A 19,390-nucleotide genomic window follows, 5' to 3' on the forward strand; every position below is an offset into this window, starting at 1 on the left:
TCCAGGTTTCCTATCGTCGCCTCGATTGTACCGCGACGGTATGAGCTATCGCATTGAGCCTATCCTCCATCCATTAAGTCTCACAGCCGCAGTGGCTGCCTCACACTTAATATGTATGTCAATGAGTCGGATATTTAGAATAGTTTCCAATACTCTAATGGGCGTGGTTCTCATCGCTCTGCCTATGCCAAGACAACAAGTTCTCTGAACCTGATGTATGGTTCTTATGTTGCACTTTTTCCTTCATAGCAGTCCACGAAATTACTGAGGCGTAAGTAAGTATTGGTCTATCCACGCTCCTGTAGAGCCAGTTGGCTATCCTCAGATTCAGACTCTATTTCGAGCCTACGGCCTGTCTACATAGTGCCCAACATCTGTGAGCCTTCTCGGTACGCTCCTGAATGTGACACTTCCAATTCAGTTGGGCCCAATTTTCGATATCTCGGTAATACACTTCAGCCGAAACGGTTGCTATATCTCGTTCAATATTGGCTCTGAGCTCTTTCTGAGTCTACATCCCGTTGGAGAAATAACTTGACATTGCCCTAAATAGTCTAGAGGCGTGAAATGGCACGAGCGAGGCGGCCAAAAGGCTGGGCCATTTCATGAGATAACAACTACCTACTCTCCAATAAATCGATTGTAAAGCATGCAATGTGACTTGGGGCGCTGCCCTATTTTAACCACATATCGTCCAGGTCCTTATCATTCAATTTAGACCTAAAATAAGCAGTGAGCGCATGGTGCGGCGTTGTCCATTTACGGTAACGTGACGATTGGCTTGGTCGACGAAGAAGTATGGCTTAATGATGCCGTCGGCATATGAACCGTACCAAACAGTTATTTTTTGTGGATAAAGTGTTGATTCGTGAAGCATACGTGGAATTTCACCTGACCTGTTTGTTGATTGAATGTTCATGGGCAAATTTTTAGAGATGGACGATGGATGAATTCCCAAAAGTTATTTACCCGGTAAATTGGGTAAATACCCTGGAATTTACCTATATTTAACCAAAAGCTTGGTTTTTATAATTTTGTAGACATCTTGGGTATAAAAACATGTTCCAAAAAATTTTTGATGATTTCTTATTTTTTGGGTTTAAACCTGAGATCTGAAACTCACTGTGGTGGTGTGGTTCAGATCGCACTATATTTAGATACAGCTGCCATATAGACCGATCTGGGGATTTAGGGTCTTAAGCCCATAAAAGCCGCATTTATTACCCGAATACCCGCTGGTATTTCACTTTTGGTTGATTCTATGTATATACGATTTGAGATTGCTTGTATATTAATCTGTTCCTTTTTTATCGGCTCCATCCTTCAGCGATAGTATTCACTAAAAATCTATCTAATAAATCCGCTTGTATATAATTTCGCTTGTACATTGAAATGGAATTAATTGGAACTGAAATCAAAAATCTTACCTGAGGTTTATTGTATTTATCGTAACATTCTAAGGCAGGCATAAATGTGGTGGCTCCACGCTGACCCAGCGACAATTGTGGCCCACAACTCGCTAACAAGGCGACCAGCAGTGTCCATGAAATCATGAAACGTTGTGTGGAGCTACTGCTCCACTTACTGCGTTTCATAGTTATTTCGATTCGTTGTGTTATTGGAGTTCTTTTCGATCTCTATGACCAAGAAAAGAATTACTTAAGAAATAAATTCGATATTAGTAGTAGGTTTTCTTTTTGGCTCAATTTCTAGTTTTGATTTGTGATGTTGGTGTTTCGATCGGTTCAGCACATATTCACAAAATTCTGAAAAGACAGACGAAAAAAACACATAAATAAATAAACAGTGGATAATGTTTTAAACTCTTGGTTGCTTAGACATTAAATCAAGCATGTGGTCAGCACATTACTTTTAAATGGATTTATTGTGCGAATATATTGATGGCTGGGTTCCATTTGTATCGATAGAACGATGAACTCGTTGGACATGAACATTTAAGATGTTGTTTGAGTTGCAAAGCAAAACATTTTCTTCACATTGTTGTCTGACATGATTCATTGGTTGGACTGGAAAATTTTAGTATCTAAAATAAAATGTGGCTGTATTAAATGTCTGTTTATTGATCCATTTCCATTGGTCTCTAAATTATTAACTTTCACACAGTATTAGAACTTTTTGAATTCATTTTACTACAGAATCTTACCTCCCCTGCTTTATAGACAAAGCCTTCCCTCAGCCATGATTCTCTACATCAATTTTACATAGGGGGGCCCAAAGATCCCCCAGTCTTTTCTTCTTCAAAGTACGAAATATTTTCCTAACGTCTCCAAAAGACGAGATATCTACCCAATTGTCTGGCCGTCTGGCCATGGTCTGCGACTACCTGCGCCTCACAATCCGTCTTTCCATGACCACATAACTTAAAAACATTGTTGGGCATAATGTTCTCTTGCATGGTCTAATGTAAACAAAGATCACAAGAAAATAATTGAAAAGTCAACAAAAGAGATCCCTCGACTATTTTGTTGATATAATGAAGTCATAGACATTGTTTGTATGTATGTTGAAGATAATATTTTGTTTTTGTTGGCCAAAGCTATTGGAGATGAAGTAATACAATGTTGTGGTACTTTAAATAGAAATTTGATCACACTGTAAGAAACACAAATTCAGTATGGCTTAAATTAAATAAATTATGCAACATTTGAGTCAAAGAGTTGCACTAAGCTACTTAAATGCTTTAATATTAAAGAAATAAACTTATTGCCATCTATATAGCTGACAATGGCAAAAAAAGCTTAAACTTCTGAGGTCGATAAAATGCATATTTGGCTGAGGGCCCCCTCTCGAAATGAGTCAAGTTTTTATACCCACCACCGAAGGATGGTGGATGTGTTGCCGTTTGAAACACATCGAAATATCCATTTCCGACCCTCTAAAGTATAGATATTCTTGATCAGCGTAAAAATCTAAGACGATCTAGCCATGTCCGTCCGTCTGTCTGTTGAAATAACGCTACAGTCTTTAGAAATAAAGATATTGAGCTGAAACTTTGCACAGATTCCTTTTTTGTCCATAAGCAGGTTAAGTTTGATGATGGGCTATATCAGACTATATCTTGATATAGCCCCCATATAGATCGATCGGCCGATTTAGGATCTTGGGCCCATTTATTATCCGATTTTGGTGAAATTTGGGACTGTGAGTTGAATTAGGCCCTTCGACATCATTCTTCAATTTGGCCTTGATCGACCCAGATTTGGATATAGCTGCCATATGGACCGATCCGCCGATTTAGGGTCTTAGGCCCATAGAAGGCACATTTACTATCCGATTTTGCCGTTATTTGGAACAGTGAGTTGTGTTAGGCCTTTCGATATCATTCTTCAATTTGGTCCAGATCGGTCCAGATTTGAATATAGCTGCCATATGGACCGATCCGCCGATTTAGGATCTTAGGCAAAAAAAAGCCATTTTTACCAACCGATTTTGCTGAAATTTGGGACAGTGAGTTGTGTTAGGTCCTCCGACATCATTCTTCAATTTGGTCCAGATTGGTTCAGATTTAGATATAGCTACCATATAGACTGATCTCTCGATTTAGAGTTTTGGGGCCATAAAAGGCGCATTTATTGTCCGATGTCGCCAAAATGTGTTGTGTTAGGTCCTTCGACATCACTCTTCAATTTGATCCAGATTTGAATATAGATGCCACGATGAATATAGATCTCACGATTAAAGATTTTGGGTCCACTAAAGGCGCATTTATTGTTCGATGTCGCCAAAATTTGGGACAGTGAGTTAAGTTAAGCTCCTCGACATATCTCTGCAATATGGCACAAATTGGTCCAGATTTGGATATTGCTGCCATATAGACCGATCTCTTGATTTAAAGTTTTCGGCCCACAAAAGGCGCATTGATTATCCGATGTTGCTGAAATTTGGGACAGTGAGTTGTAAAAAGGCGCATTTATAATCCGATTTCACTGGAATTTGACACAGTGACTTATGTTAGGCTTTTCGACATCCGTGTCGTATATGGCTGAAGCACATCGATTTATTCTTAGATATAGCTACTAAAAAGATCAATAGTTTTGTTATACACAATTGAACAATGATTTGAACTTATTATTGGGTTGCCCAAAAATAATTGCTGATTTTTCATATAGTCGGCGTTGACAAATTTTTTCACAGCTTGTGACTCTGTAATTGCATTCTTTCTTCTGTCAGTTATCAGCTGTTACTTTTAGCTTGCTTTAGAAAAAAAGTGTAAAAAAAGTATATTTGATTAAAGTTCATTCTAAGTTTTATTAAAAATGTATTTACTTTCTTTTAAAAAATCCGCAATTACTTTTTGGGCAACCCAATAGTGTTTGGTCTAAATCGGAACATATTTCGATATAGCTGCTATGGGGCATAAGGTAGGAAATTTCACCGGATTTTGACGAAAGGTGGTTTACATATACACCCGAGGTGGTGGGTATCCAAAGATCGACCCGACCAAACTTAACGCCCTTTTACTTTTTTAACCCTTTTTAATAGCAAAAAAAAAACGAATAGAGCTACCAATATTCGATTTTTTTTGGTATACAGAAAAAAAATCACTTAAAAATTTCAATTAAAACTTAAATAGTAAGAAAAGTCGGTGTTTCCGTTTCCACCTTTAAGAAAAGTTGGTGTTTCCGTCTCCACCTTTAAGCAAAGGTGGTGTTTCCGATTGAGATTTAGATAGCTAAAGTTTCAATGAAACAGTCATCGCAATCGAATAGAGAGATGAAGAGAGTGGGCTGACTGCAGTAGTCAGCGAGGGATTTAATAAACTCACATGAAGACCACGAAAGCAGTCCGTTGCACGACGAAGAAGACTGAGGAGTATACAACGGCAGCGCAATCGAACTAAAGTGCTGGATGCTGGAGGGGATAGAACGAACATTCCAGGCACTTTTACGTAAGCTGGAAAGCGAGTCAGATCTCCCAAGATGATGAAGAAGAAAAAAAGCTCCCAGCTTTCAAGTACTGTGGGAAGACCAAACCAAACCTCCCGCAAGGGTGACCCCAGACAGGGTCAACGGGAAAGAAGGAAGCGCCAACGGCCTTTGAGTCTCCATGGTGAACTTTGACATTCAAAAAGAGGCCACAGCCATCACGGAAGTGGAAAATGGTCGTTGAAAAGTGTAAGGAGCCGCCCTCTTACGCCAGAGTGGCAAGGAAGCACAAAAAATGAGCTGACTTATACAAAAATGCAAATTTTGCCCAAGAACATTCCACTAAGCAACAGGGGCAAACTTCTCACATATCAATGAGAGCAGTCCGATTCAAATTTAAGCTCAATGATAAGGGGCCTCCTTTTTACAGTCGAATCCGAACGGCGTGCCGCAGTGCGACACTTTTTTGGAGAGAAGTTTCTACCTCACAAATGTTGCTAGCATTAGGAGGGGAAAACCACCGCTGAAAACTTTTTCTGATGGTCTCACCAGGAATCGAACCCAGTTGAATCCGAACGGCGTGCCGCAGTGCGACACCTCTTTGGAGAGAAGTTTCTGCCTCACATATGTTGCTAGCATTAGTAGGGGAAAACCACCGCTGAAAACTTTTTCTGATGGTCACGCCAGGATTCGAAACCAGGCGTTCAGCATCTTCGGTGGACATGCCAACCTCTGCGCTACGGTGGCTGACTTATGCCGTCATCGATATCAGCAGTGCATCTGGTAGGATTCCACCAGATCATCGGTGCCAAGTGGAGGATCTGGTTAACAAGCGGATTTTCGAATATGTGTTGAACTCTGAAGAAGGTCCACCACAAATGTTGAGCTGCGAGTATAAAGGGTACATCCTTAAGCTGCACTTTGCGTCAGCGGAATGTATTGATACCGTCACGTATTCTGGATCGCATAGACCTGGTACGAAAAATGGACTTCTCCCGGCTCCCAAAGGCAACGGTATTCATTAACAGATGGGAAAGCAAATTCGCGATAGAACGCATGATGGAAATCTTAAATAAGGAAACCCAGGGTTTGGTCGGAGAAAGAAACTCTTCTTGTGGTGGCAATTTTGGCTAATGCTAAAGGCATAGCGTACTTTGGGACCAAGGCTGTCCTTTCCGATATTGGGAAGCCTAGAATAGGCAAAGATGCTCATTACGACGAGACCATCACCGACTTTCTCAATAATAGGAAGACTAGGATTGGCAGATATCCAAATATAAAAACAAGTAAAAAGGCGTTAAGTTTGGCCGGGCCGAACTTTGGATACCCACCACCTCGGGTATATATGTAAACCACCTTTCGCCATCATAGGGAGAAAAATGCATACTTTTTGCTCCCAAACAAATTCGCCATGGATATTGAGTCATTGTTCAATTTTGTAGAAAAATATTCAAATGTAGACCGATCGGAACCATATACGGCACGGATGTCAAAAAGCCTAACATAAGTCACAGTGTCAAATTTCAGCGAAATCGGATTATAAATGGACCTTTTATGGGGTGAAGACTTTAAATCGAGAGATCGGTCTACGTGTCAGCTATATCCAAATCTGAACCGATCTAGGCCAATTTGAAGGGGGATATCGACTATCCTATCACAACTCACTGTCCCAAATTTCAGCAAAATCGGATAATAAATGTGGCTTTTATGGGCCTAAGACCCTGAATCGGCGGAGCGGCGGATCGGTCTATATTCGACTGTTCTGGATGCCAGGTAACAGAGATATCTTGGGGAACTGTTGAGAAGACGAGCTTTCAAAACTAGAAATTACTTTGCACATTTCAGGCGAATAGTGAATATGCCTCTAGCGATAAATAACGGATGGCAGGTATTTCCAAATTTTGGGATTGAAACGCTTCAGGGTTACGGGGCCCAATGTGATCTTGTGAAGGACAATCGTTTTCTAGTTCCACTTAAGGTTCTAATTTCTTAGATATCTGGAATCTTAATTATCGAAAGTTAGTAAGCCTAACATAAAGCGATTTGTATGGTTCAACGATAGGAATTTAAAGGCATTTTAGGCTGTCTAAGTGAGTTTGGTTGCAGGCTTCCACTAAAACCTAACCTAACCCCAGATGGAAGGCATTCATCCAGCGTGTTGAATGTACGATCGATCCGTGGACCGAATAAGGATTCGGATCACTAACCTGTTGCAGCAAAGGTTCGCACCCGTTTGAACATGGCGAGGAGAGTACGATCTGACACTGCACGGAAGCTAGATATTGACAAGCTGATAGCAGCGCATACTCCACTCGACTGACCCAACTGCTTGATGAAAGCACTCCTTGTTCCGATGATATAATGGCACAGTGGCAAACCATTGCCCACTCCATGGAAAATGCCACGAAATCCGTACTTTGGTACCGGAAGCCTCCTCCAAGAAACCCATGGTACGACCAAGAGTTTAGAGATGCTATTGAAGCCAAGAATGCGGCATATGGAGCAACCCTGCAATCAGTAGCAGAAGGAGAATAGGATAAAGCAGAAACATCTATTCCGCAGAAAGCAAAAGGAAACGGAAAGGCGTGCGTGTGAGCGAATTGAAATGTTCAGGAGTCAGAATGAAGTCCGGAAATTTTACCAAGAATTAAACATCAAACCGATGGCTTTGGGGCAGGCACATCCTCCTTTAGAGACAAAGTAGGAAATCTGGTAACTGACACAGATAACATGTTGAGGATATGGAAAGAACATTTGCTAGTGTCCGACGTTGGCGGCGAAGAGGATACCGCAGAACCAATTAATGATGATGGTATAGAATGTTGATCTCCTAGTCAAAATGAGGACCAGGTAGCAGTGACCCGACTAAAGAACAACAAGGCAGCAGGAGCCGACGGGTTACCCGCTGAACTATTTAAGACCGGAGGCGACACGCTGATAAAGCGTATACATCAGCTTATCTGCGCAATCTGGCTAGAAGAACGCATATCCGATGATTGGAACCTCAGCATACTATGTCCCGTACACAAGAAAGGAGACAAGACGAAATGTGCCAACTACAGAGCAATAAGTCTCCTCGCCATCGCATACAAGATACTCTCGAGCGTACTTTGTGAAAGAATAAAACCTAAAGTCAATGAGATAATTGGGCCCTATCAATGCGGCTTTAGAACTGGTAAATCCACCATGGACCAGATATTTACACTGCACCCAATCCTGGACAAAGCCGCTTTCGATACCCCTTTACGTTCAAAGGTATTTCAAGCCATATCTGGGTTTGGTATCCCTGCGAAAGACACTGCAGGATGACAATTGCTGATACACGTTCCTTGGTAAGAATAGAAGTGAATTTCTCTGGACCATTCAATATCAAACGAGCTTTCAGACAAGGAGACAGCTTATCGAGTGATCTCTTTAATATCCTGCTGGAGACGATCATACGAGATGTAGATGTGAATAGATATGGAATACAACTCACAAGAGAACACAGCTACTCGCCTATGCCGACGACATCGACATCGGATGACATCGGTCATCGGAAGTAGTAACTGCAGCCTTTGAAAGAATCGAAAGAGAGTCAGTGAAAGTGGGTCTGGCAACTCCCAAAAAGCCTTGCACAACCGAGCAGATAAAGATAATGGAGAAAGTTGGGAGCCACAACTTTGAGATTGTCAGTAAATTTATCTACCTCTGCACCGCCGTAACCGAAACGAATGACACTAGTTTTGAGATAAAGCGAAGAATAATACTGGCAAACATATGCTTTGGACTTAGTAAGCAGTTTAGAAACAAGGCCACCTCTCGACAAACGAGGATTCAACTATACAAGACACTGATGCTACCCGTGCTGTTATATGGTTCTAAAGCATGGGTATTTGTGAAAGCAGATGAGGCAGTACTTGGAGTATCTGAGAGAAAGATTCTTCGTAAAATATATGGACCAGTTTGCGTTAATGGAGAAAATAGGCGACGTATGTGCCACGAGCTGTTGGCTAGGTCATGTTGTCAGAATGGATGAAGAAGCTCCAGCAAAGAAGTCTTTTGGTACACGCAAACCGGAAAGACCAAAAGCCCGATGGAAAGATCAAGTGGTGGGAGACACCTCGAAACTTGGTGTCAGAGATTTTAAAATGAGCGCAGAAGATCGAGGCGCTTGGAACGCTATTCTACGTTCGGCTTGTGGAACAAATGTTCTGTCATATCCAATTAAAGTAAAGTAAGTAACCCTAGATTTTGGCATTACTTTCTGTGCAGCCATACCATATCTATGAAACATAAATCAAGATGCAATCAGATGCCATTACCACACATTGTTCTCAGTGTATAAGACATTCGTCTAGATGCATTTTTAACAATTCATTCCATAAACATGGTACTTGAAGCCACTGTTAATTGTCTTCAAGTTTCAAGGAATTTTTATGAATGAATGCAACTGAATGCAGCCACTAAACAATGTTGGCAGGCGTCATAAATTCCAAAAGAAATGATGTGGCCTGCCTGCACTAAATTTGGTTCAATGTTAGCACCACGCACAACTCGATACGGGCATGCTTGCGGTGATCTCATTTTTCTCATGCAATACTAGACCGCCAAAACTTAACAGATTTCCATGTTTTCCAGAGCTCCATCTGGCCGAAAGATGAAACTACTAATTTGATGTGAAGAAGACAACAACAAGCATTTAAATTAATTTAACCTTTTTGCTAATATTGGCTGATTGTGGTGCATCACCACAAAAAGTCGTTGCTAAATGCAATATCATCATCAACGCCATCGTCGGCATCATCCGAATTGGTATTAAGAAGATTAAGCACACTCTTGTTTTTTGTTTTCTAATGTTGCTAAATAGTTTGGTCTTTTTTTGCTTCAATTGCCGGAACGTGTACATTCCGCTTGAGTGTAATGAAATCATCACAACAAATTTAAGCTAAGCTAAATAAAAAAAAACCAGTAAGAGCGTGCAAAGTTCGGCCGGGCCGAATCTTATATACCCTCCACCATGGTCGCATCTGTCGAGTTCTTTGCGCAGTATCTGTTTTTAGGCAAACAAAGTTTAATGAATAAGCACAGGGGGAGCAGCTATATAAAGTCATAGTCCGATTCGGGGCTCAAGAAGCGAAATTGGGAGATCGGTTAATATGAGAGCTGTATCAAGCTATAGACCGATTCTGACCATATTGCATACGTATGTTGAAGGCCGTTGTACAAAATTTGTGCCAAATCGGAAGAGAATTGCACCCTCTAGAGGCTCAAGAAGTCAAGACCCAAGATCGGTTTAAGTGGCAGCTATATCAGGTTATGGACCGATTTGAACCATACTTAGCACAGATGTTGGAAGTGATATCAAAACACCATGTGCCAAATTTCAGTCAAATCGGAAGAGAATTGCGCCCTCTAGAGGCTCTAGAAGTCAAGACCCAAGATCGGTTTATGTGGCAGCTATATCAGGTTATGGACCGATTTGAACCATACTGAGCACAGTTGTTGGAAGTGATATCAAAACACCATGTGCCAAATTTCAGTCAAATCGGAAGAGAATTGCGACCTCTAGAGGCTCAAGAAGTCAAGACCCAAGATAGGATTAAATGACAGCTATATCAGGTTAAGAATCGATTTGAACCATACTTAGCACAGTTGTTGGAAGTGATATCAAAACACTATGTGCCAAATTTCAGTCAAATCGGAAGAGAATTGCGCCCTCAAGAGGCTCTAGAAGTCAAGACCGAAGATCGGTTTGTATGGCAGCTATATCAAAACATGGACCGATTCGGCCCATTTATAATCCCAACCGACCTACACTAATAAGAAGTAATTGTGCAAAATTTCAATCGGCCAGCTTTACTCCTTCGGAAGTTAGCGTGCTTTCGACAGACAGACAGACGGACGGACGGACATGGCTAGTTCGACTTAAAATGCCACGACGATCAAGAATATATATTCTTTATGGGGTCTTAGACGCATATTTCGAGATGTTACAAACAGAATGACGAAATTCGTATACCCCCATCCTATGGTGGCGGGTATAAAAGAACACATCAACAATTACAGCGACAAAAGTTCATGAAAAACGAAACGATTTCAAACACATTATAACTGCAACGACTGCGGAAAGTGTTTGCATAGACACTCATCATTCTGTTGGAATAGTGAAAAAAGTTTAATGCCGGTATACAGTGAGTGTTATGTGAATCGAATGTGGAAAAAAAGAAACAAGTAAAGGAGTGCCAAGTTCGGCCCGATCAAGTCTTGTATACCCTACACCATGGATCGCATTTGTCAAGTTCTTGGCCTGTTATATCTTTACAGGTAAAAAAGGAGGATAATGGATAATAATTGCTATGATATTAAAGACTTGCGCTCTATAGGTACTCAAGAAATCAAATCGGGAGATCGGTTTATATGGCAGCTATATCAGGTTATGCACCAATTTGAACCATATCTGGCTCAGTTGGTGGAAGTCATGAAAAAACACCACGTACAACATTTAAGCTTAATGGGATAGTTTCGCCCTCTAGAGGCTCGAGAATTTAAATATGGAGATACACTGAAACAAATCGCAAAAACATTTTCAATTAAAACCCTAATTGAACATAAAATCGTTTTCAATTAAAAACTTAATTGAAAATAAAATCGTTTTCAATTAAAAAATTAATTGATTCAATTAATTTTTTAATTATATCAAAAATTCGAGGTGTTACAAACCGAATGACTAGATTAGTATACCCCTATCATATGTTGGAGGGTTAATGCAAATATGCCCCTGATTAATGAAATGGACAGGGGCAAACTTCTCACCCATCAATGAGTGTTTTCCGATTCAAGTTTAAGCTAAATGTAAAGGGGCCTCCAAGTATATTCAGGAGGTCGGTTTACATGGGAACTACAATAAATCACATTGCGGCACGCCATTCGGTCTATAACCGAGTCCGAATGGCGTGCCGCGGAATGACACCCTCTTTTTAGACAAGTTTTTTTTCATACAATCAATCTCCACATTACAGTTTTGAGCCTCTCTAAAGGGCGCTATTCTTATCCGATTTGGCAGAAATCTACTAAGCAGATCTACCAAGTACAGATGTATAGTTTCCAACCCTGGCATAGCTGGCCACGTAAACCGAACTCCTGAATATACTTTTTGAGCCTCTAGAGGGCGCAATGCTTATCCAAGCATACACAAAAATCCATCGTGATTTCTTGTTGTAACCTCCCACTAAATTAAAATTTTGTCTTTGGAAGACTTCATTGAAATTTTGTTTTTAGAAAAAAATTCATTAAAATTTTGTCTCTTTTTAACTCTAGAAAAATTTTATTGAAATTTTATAGATAGAAAAAATGTCATTGAAATTTTGTCGTTAAAAACTAAATGTAATTGAAATTAAATTGAGGCCACCGTAGCCCAGAGGTTAGCATTTCCGCCTATGACGCTGAACGCCTGGGTTCAAATCCTGGCGGGACCATCAGAAAAAATTTTCAGCGGTGGTTTTCTCCCCTCCTAATGTTGGCAACATTTGTGAGGTACTATGCCATGTAAAACTTCTCTCCATAAAGGTGTCGTACTGCGGCACGCCGTTCGGACTCGGCTACAAAAAGAAGGCCCCTTACAATTGAGCTTAAACTGGAATCGAATGGATGTAAAATAATCAAATGCGAATGTACAGGGTGAACGTTTTTTACCTAAAATCAAATTCAAAATTTAACTTCTCCTGAAACTTCTCTCAAGGAGACACACTGTTCGGCGTACGACTTGAAACAGACTGCACTCATTGATATGTAAATTTGCTTGGCATAGATAATTTTTTTGGCGTAGGCGGCTTAAGTTCGGGATTTTTAGATAGGTACCACCATAGGATGGATTGATCTGAGACCCAACAAGTAAAAGCGTGCTAAATTCGGCCGGGCCGAATCTTGGGTATCCACCACTATGGATTCCGTTAAAAAAGTATCCTTAATAAGTGTTTATACCCGACACCACTACTTAATAAATAGGGTAATACATTTTTTGATATTCGAAGGGGGGCGGACTCTCCCCCCAACCCAATTTTCAATTTTATATAAAAATGAAATTGTTGCGCTTTATTTGTTTGATAGTTTGTTGGTCTGTTCCGTATAGACTCAAAAACGGTTGAACCGATTTTCATGAAATTTTCACAAATGGTAGAGTTTAGGCCCCTGGTGAAAATAGGGTAATAAATTTTTTGATATTTGAATCTCCCCCAAACCCCAATTTCAAAAACGCCAGATCTCGGAGATGCGTGCACCGATTTAAGCGAAATTTTGTAAGCCACCATATGGTACCCAAAAAACACGAATTTGGTAAAACATTTTGGAGTTAAATAATCTGGGTGGACGCCCGATCCCAAAACCCATCCGAACGGTCATGTGTACTGATTGGGACAATATGGGTATCAAATGAAAGGTATTTAAGAGTAGAAAACGAATTTGTTATACAAATTGTAATCTTAAGAGAGTCCCCACCCCTCAAAAAGCCCCAAGAGGACACTTTTACAGCTTTGGGCAATGTGGGTATCAAATAAAAGGTTTTAAGAGTAGAGTACGAACTTGGCACTAAATGTTACGCTAAGTATCGGGGGGCCCCCTACCCCAAAAGACACCATCCAACAGGACACTTTAACCGTTTTGAGCAATATGGGTATCAAATGAAAGATATTTAAATGTGGAATACAAATCTGAGATAAAAAATTATTTTTTTGGTGTCTGAGGGCTCTCCCTACCCCCCAAAACTCCCCAGCAGGACAAATTTACCGATTGGGAAAATTGGGATATTAAATGAAAGCTATTTAAAGGTAGAGTCCAATGCTGATATAAAAATGTATTCCTTGGTGTCTGAGGCGCCTCCCCACCCCCCAAAACCCCCCAACAGGACATATTTACCGATTGGGACAATATGGGTATCAAACGAAAATATTTGGAAGCTGAGTACACATCTGTTTTAAGAATTTGGTCCAAGGTGTCCACAGGGCCCCCCCTCCCAAATACCAAAAACCCTCAAATCGGGCATTAATGCTCAACGTCACAAAATGGGTATCGGAGTAAAGGTCTTTAGGAGTTGATTACGAATTTGGTACGCACATTTAGGACAGAGTCTAGGGCCGGCACACCTACTAAATATCCTTCAATAGGACGTGTAGTTCGATCGGGATAATTTGTCAATAAAAAGAAAGGTCCATTACAATATATTTCGAATATAATGTTGGTATAAGGATTCAAATATCTGGGTCACGTCCTACCGTTCCGCAGGACAGTAGATGGCGACAATAAAAGACTCAAATAAATTGTGGTTTTCGTCAGCCAATCAGGATAGAATAGGACAGAAATAGAAGGTCTTTGGTAGTAGAGAACACTTTTTACCCTTAAATTGCGATGGACACAGGAGGACACTGTGAGGCCACCATGGCGCAGAGGTTAGCATGTCCGCCTATGACCCTGAACGCCTGGGTTCGAATTCTGGCGAGACCATCAGCGGTAGTTTTCCCCTCTTAATGCTGGCAACATGTGCCATGTAAAACTTTTCTCCTAAGAAGTGTCGCAGTGCGACACGCCGTTCGAACTCGGCTATAAAAATTAGGCCCCTTATCATTGAGCCTAAACTTGAGTCGGACCGCATTCATTGATATATGAGAAGTTTGCTCCTGTTCCTTAGTGGAATGTTCATGGGCGAAATTTTGCAATTTGCATTTACAGGAGGACCTGCGGATCTTTAAGAATGTGGTATCCCAAGTGGTCGCTTTCAATGATTTTGAATGTAGATAACCTATACAAAAAAATTAATTAGTGTGAATCTGAACGAGACCCCCTAGCCCTGAATATATTGATAGCCTCCTTCAAAATGCTTGACATTATGGGGCTCAAACAATATCGTGCTCTAGCACGATGCTGATATTACTTCAGTGTCCGCCTCAAACTTCCTTCAAACCGGTCATGAGTGCCTACTATGGCGATAAATAATAGGTATTTGATAGAAAAAAACTAATTTGATATCCAAGTTTGAGGCCAGATGTTTGGGGGTAGTGCCAACCCATAAACTCTCCCTTAACCAATGGCAATTTGGATTCAAATTAAATAAATTTGATAGTAGAGCACAATAGGAGGCCCCCGTTGCGCAGAGGTTACCACGTTCTCCTATGATGCTGAACGCCGGGGTTCGTATCCTGGCGAGACCATCTGAAAAAATTTTCAGCGGTGGTTTTCCCCTCTTAATGCAGGCGACATTTGTGAGGTACTATGCCGTGTAAAACTTTTCTCCAAAGAGGTGTCGGAGGCTCCTTATCCTTGAGCTTAGAACTTGAATCTGACTGCACTCATTGATATGTGAGAAGTTTGCCCCTTTTCCTTGGTGGAATGTTCATGGGCAACATTTGTTGTTTGTTTGTAAGTACATGGGTGGCCGCCGCACTCGACATACCCCTTAAACTGGACATATTTGTGGATTATGGCAAAAAGGGACTCAAATCTGTATCTGTTTCATGGCCAAGTGTTTCAGGGACGCCACACCCCATAAATTCCCCTAATCCACACATATATACCGACTATATGTAGCTCCAATGTGGTTTTTGGGAGTGGAGTATGAATTTGATATCCACTTTCGTGGCAAAGAGTTTGGCTACTCCAATCCACCACCAAATCCTAGAGGTTGTAGTAGATCTAACATCCAAACTTTAATGGGCGGACCCTCCCCATACCCTATATTCGAAAACGCCAGATCCCGGAGATGGGTGGGGCAATTTAAGTGATATTTAGTTTGTTTATAATAGCTTAAATATAGAAATTTATATCCTTATTTAGGGTGGGATATTTAGGAGGCCGTCGCACCTCCAAAGCCACCAGCCAAATGAAATATAAACCAATAATGACAATATGGGACTCAAATGAAAGGTATTTGAGACCAGAGCACTAATCTGATATATTTGGATCCGCTGCACCCCCAAAAACACCCCCATACCGGACATCTTTACCGACCATAGCAATATAAATCTCCAATGAAAGGTATTTTTGGTAGAAGAGCACCAATTTAATATCCACATAAGCGCGAAATATCTGAAAGGCCGTACCAGCACCGTCAAACAGGACTTATTTCCTGACGTGACCGTATAGGGTGAAAGAAGGCGCATCGGAGCGGGCCCTGACCAGCTAGTTCATTATAATTCTTGATTAGGTTAGGTTACATTACGTTGAAAAGAGGGTGCAGATATTAATCCCAGCCCATGCCACTATGGACATACACCTAACCCAGTAATCGGCTTGAAGTGCACTCTAAAAAGTAACCTCTAAAAAGAAAATTTTAAGTTAGGCATACCATGCTACTTACAAAATCCTTATTTGTTTTCAATACCACTCCCCTAAGCTGGTTCATTTTTAAGTAGCAGCAATTTTTATACCCACCACCGAAGGATGGGGGTATATTCATTTTGTCATTCCGTTTGCAACACATCGAAATATCCATTTCCGACCCTATAAATTATATATATTCTTGATCAGCGTAAAAATCTAAGACGATCTAGAAATGTCCGTCCGTCTGTCCGTCTGTCCGTCTGTCTGTTGAAATCACGCTACAGTCTTAAAAAATAGAGATATTGAGCTGAAACTTTGCACGGATTCTTTTTTTGTCCATAAGCAGGTTAAGTTCGAAGATGGGCTATATCGGACTATATCTTCATATAGCCCCCATATAGACCGATCCTCCGATTTAGGGTCCTAGGCTCATAAAAGCCACATTTATTATCCGATTTTGCTTGCCGATTTTGGGACAGTGAGTTGTGTTAGGCCCTTAAACATCCGTCGCACAGTGGGCCAAATGGCAAAAAAATTGGAAATAAGTCTACAACTTTTTATCTGTTGATTTTAGCCATACAAAATGTTCTAGACATTTGTAGAGGAGGACATAGGCTTTCAGAAAAGTGCTGTTGTTGGTCCATATCTTTAATACAGGGTGAGCTACAGGGTGTGAAAGTTGACCACTTTTGACTTCTCCAAGCTTCTGGGGGCCATAACTTTTGATCTACTCAACCGATTTACATGATTTAGGACTCTAGAGAAAGAGCTTGACAAGATCTAAAAAACTTATGCATAAAGTACCATGCCATCGTGTACTGTTAAGGAGTTATGAATTGTTTAATTTTAAAATATGAAAATTTGGCCTTGGTTTTTTTCAGTGTTTTTTAAATAACTCCGTCAATTTTAAAGCTATAAACTTCATACTTCACACAAATTATGCCAGCATATGTGTGCATAAAATACAAAAGGAATCACGTGAATATCTTTGGCGGTTTAAAAATGGCATCGTTTTCAATATGAAAAATATTTTTTTTGTCAAAAAATTGCAAAATTTTTCAAAAAAGATACTCCCATTTCCTTTAAGTTTTCGCAAACTTTGGCCATCAAAGCATTATCATTTCTTTCCATTTTCACAAAGTCGAGGTATTAAGAAAAGTTTTAAGTGCTAATTTGGCTAATTTCGATATCAAACAACACCGTTATCTTAAGACCAAAATGGCCAATTTTTTTACTAAACTTCAAAAGTTTCTCACTGGAAAAAAAGTTCCACGGGGATTTTTTCGCTTTTTTTGAACTTAAATGAAAGCTTAAAATGTTCCCAACATTTTAAGGTATGTCTCGCCATATCCTAGCCATAAATGAGATCGTAGCGATCAAAATACTGAAAAAAGTCAATTTTCAAGTAGTGCTATATTCATTGCTAAAAAACAAGTATTACGTCACATTTTATTGCAAAGATGTTAAATAAACTTTTATTTGGTAACACTTCTTCTACAAAACACAAAAAGAATCATGGAAATATCTCTATTCTATTCCATTTTATGGAACCGGCAATAAAAAAGTCAATTTTTCAAAAAAGTCGAATTTCCCAAATTTTGTTTTTGTTGTCCTAATTGCACATGACACACTATAGCCATATTTACGCAACATACCTTATCGTAAAGGAAATTTTCATACCTTTCCAACGATGTATAAAACATTTCTCAACTCGGATTCTATCTACTCTAAAATTCATTTACACTTCATTAAACTCTATATAAAAATGTCTATTTGTGAAATGGAACCTTATATGGGGCCTACACTAAAACATTGATAGATTTGCCCAGGGTTTACAATACAAATGTGTTAGAATAAAAAAAGGTCTCCTGCCAAAGTTTAAAAAAATTGGAATAAAAATATGTGTTTTAGAGCGAAAACACTTCGCATCGGCGTGCGTTTATATGTATATTAGCTACTCCCAAAATAAAAAAGCATTTTAGTTTTGTATTATTTGATTTTATTCTCTACCAAATAATCTAAGGTATCAAAATTTAAAAGCTCTTTAATTTGAATGGCATCGGGATCGTCCTTATCTATATCGTCACATATTTTTGGTAGCCATTTAGTTCTGATGCTGTATAGTACCGGATCAGACGATAACAATAAATATTGAAGTAAATCATAATTTTGGTTAAATTTGGTGCTCTTTCGGGTATTGAAAAGCCGGAACTGTTTAACATCTCTATTACGGGATTCCTGAGCTTCTTCTGTAAGTTCTCCTAACGGAAGTATGTTGTATTCCACAATTTCCTTGCCATGATGTAAGACTTTATGTACTGTCGGTGTTAAAGCTTTCCACGAATATAAATCAGATAAAATGTTTTTTGTGTCATTACTATAAGCTTCAAATTTGGTTGAATTTATCATCTTTTTGCTATTGATTACAGCCAAAATCACTTTGAATCGTCTTAGCAAGTGTTCATCAAGACCGGTTATTTTAGATGTCGATACGGGGTCCTCAAAAAACCGCCTTGCCGAGTTGCCATCATTTGTGCTTCCGTATCCGTAAAGAGGTTTATCTATTATAAGTCCCTTTTGTTTAAACTCCAACTGGATTCGATTCTTCTCTTCCTGCCTCATTTTGTGAAGATCTTGGTTGTTTCTAGCAGAGACATCGCGGTTTCCAGGGCTAGTCCGATATTTAAGGTCATACGATAAATGCAAACAATACTCCATGAATCGAATTCTACAGTGCAGGGGCGAAATACCGAAATTGAGCGCATTTTCGTTTACTAAATTTTCATCAGACTTGTCCTCGAATTGCCCATTCTTCTTGCCACAAATATTGCATCTCCAATTGGACATAACGCCAGTTAATGCGTTTGCCACCTTTCCATCGATCATAGTGAGTTGTAGTTGAAACGAAACTTTTATATTTCTTCCCAATTGGTTTATAACAATCATGGGTAATGCAGCAATTTCTTCCTTTATTTCGTTCACCAAAGATCGTGTTGTGTTCCGGTCTTCCTTTGTATACTCAAACCGAATTGGGCGACATAAATATTTTGACCCAGGTGTTCTATTTATCCATATATCTTGAAATGCATTTTCTTTCGATGATGAAGATTGGTCCTTGTACAATCTCATTCTCAATGGTACTAATGATGCCATGAAAATTGATGCGAAGTTGGTATCTATTTCTGTTTGTTGCTTATATTCGGAAAATCCAGATG

The 19,390-nt window shown here is 39.8% G+C and overlaps 1 protein-coding gene and 1 long non-coding RNA gene across 2 annotated transcripts in view; one reads left to right on the forward strand and one right to left on the reverse strand.

Annotated features, from left to right (window-relative positions):
• The window catches only part of LOC131995517 (uncharacterized), a 289,133-nt gene that overhangs the window by 32,337 nt on the left and 237,406 nt on the right, over nucleotides 1-19,390 (forward strand). The gene's annotated exons all lie outside the window — the stretch shown is intronic.
• The window catches only part of LOC106092494 (laminin subunit gamma-1), a 58,713-nt gene that overhangs the window by 26,524 nt on the left and 12,799 nt on the right, over nucleotides 1-19,390 (reverse strand). Inside the window, exon 2 of the mRNA XM_013259379.2 lies at nucleotides 1,428-1,766. Coding sequence (XP_013114833.1) covers nucleotides 1,428-1,595 — 168 coding nt within the window. The 5' untranslated portion in view covers nucleotides 1,596-1,766. The remainder of the gene's footprint in view (nucleotides 1-1,427; nucleotides 1,767-19,390) is intronic.

Source organism: Stomoxys calcitrans, chromosome 1 (genome assembly GCF_963082655.1).
Source record: "Stomoxys calcitrans chromosome 1, idStoCalc2.1, whole genome shotgun sequence".
Taxonomy (NCBI): Eukaryota; Metazoa; Arthropoda; class Insecta; order Diptera; family Muscidae; genus Stomoxys; species Stomoxys calcitrans.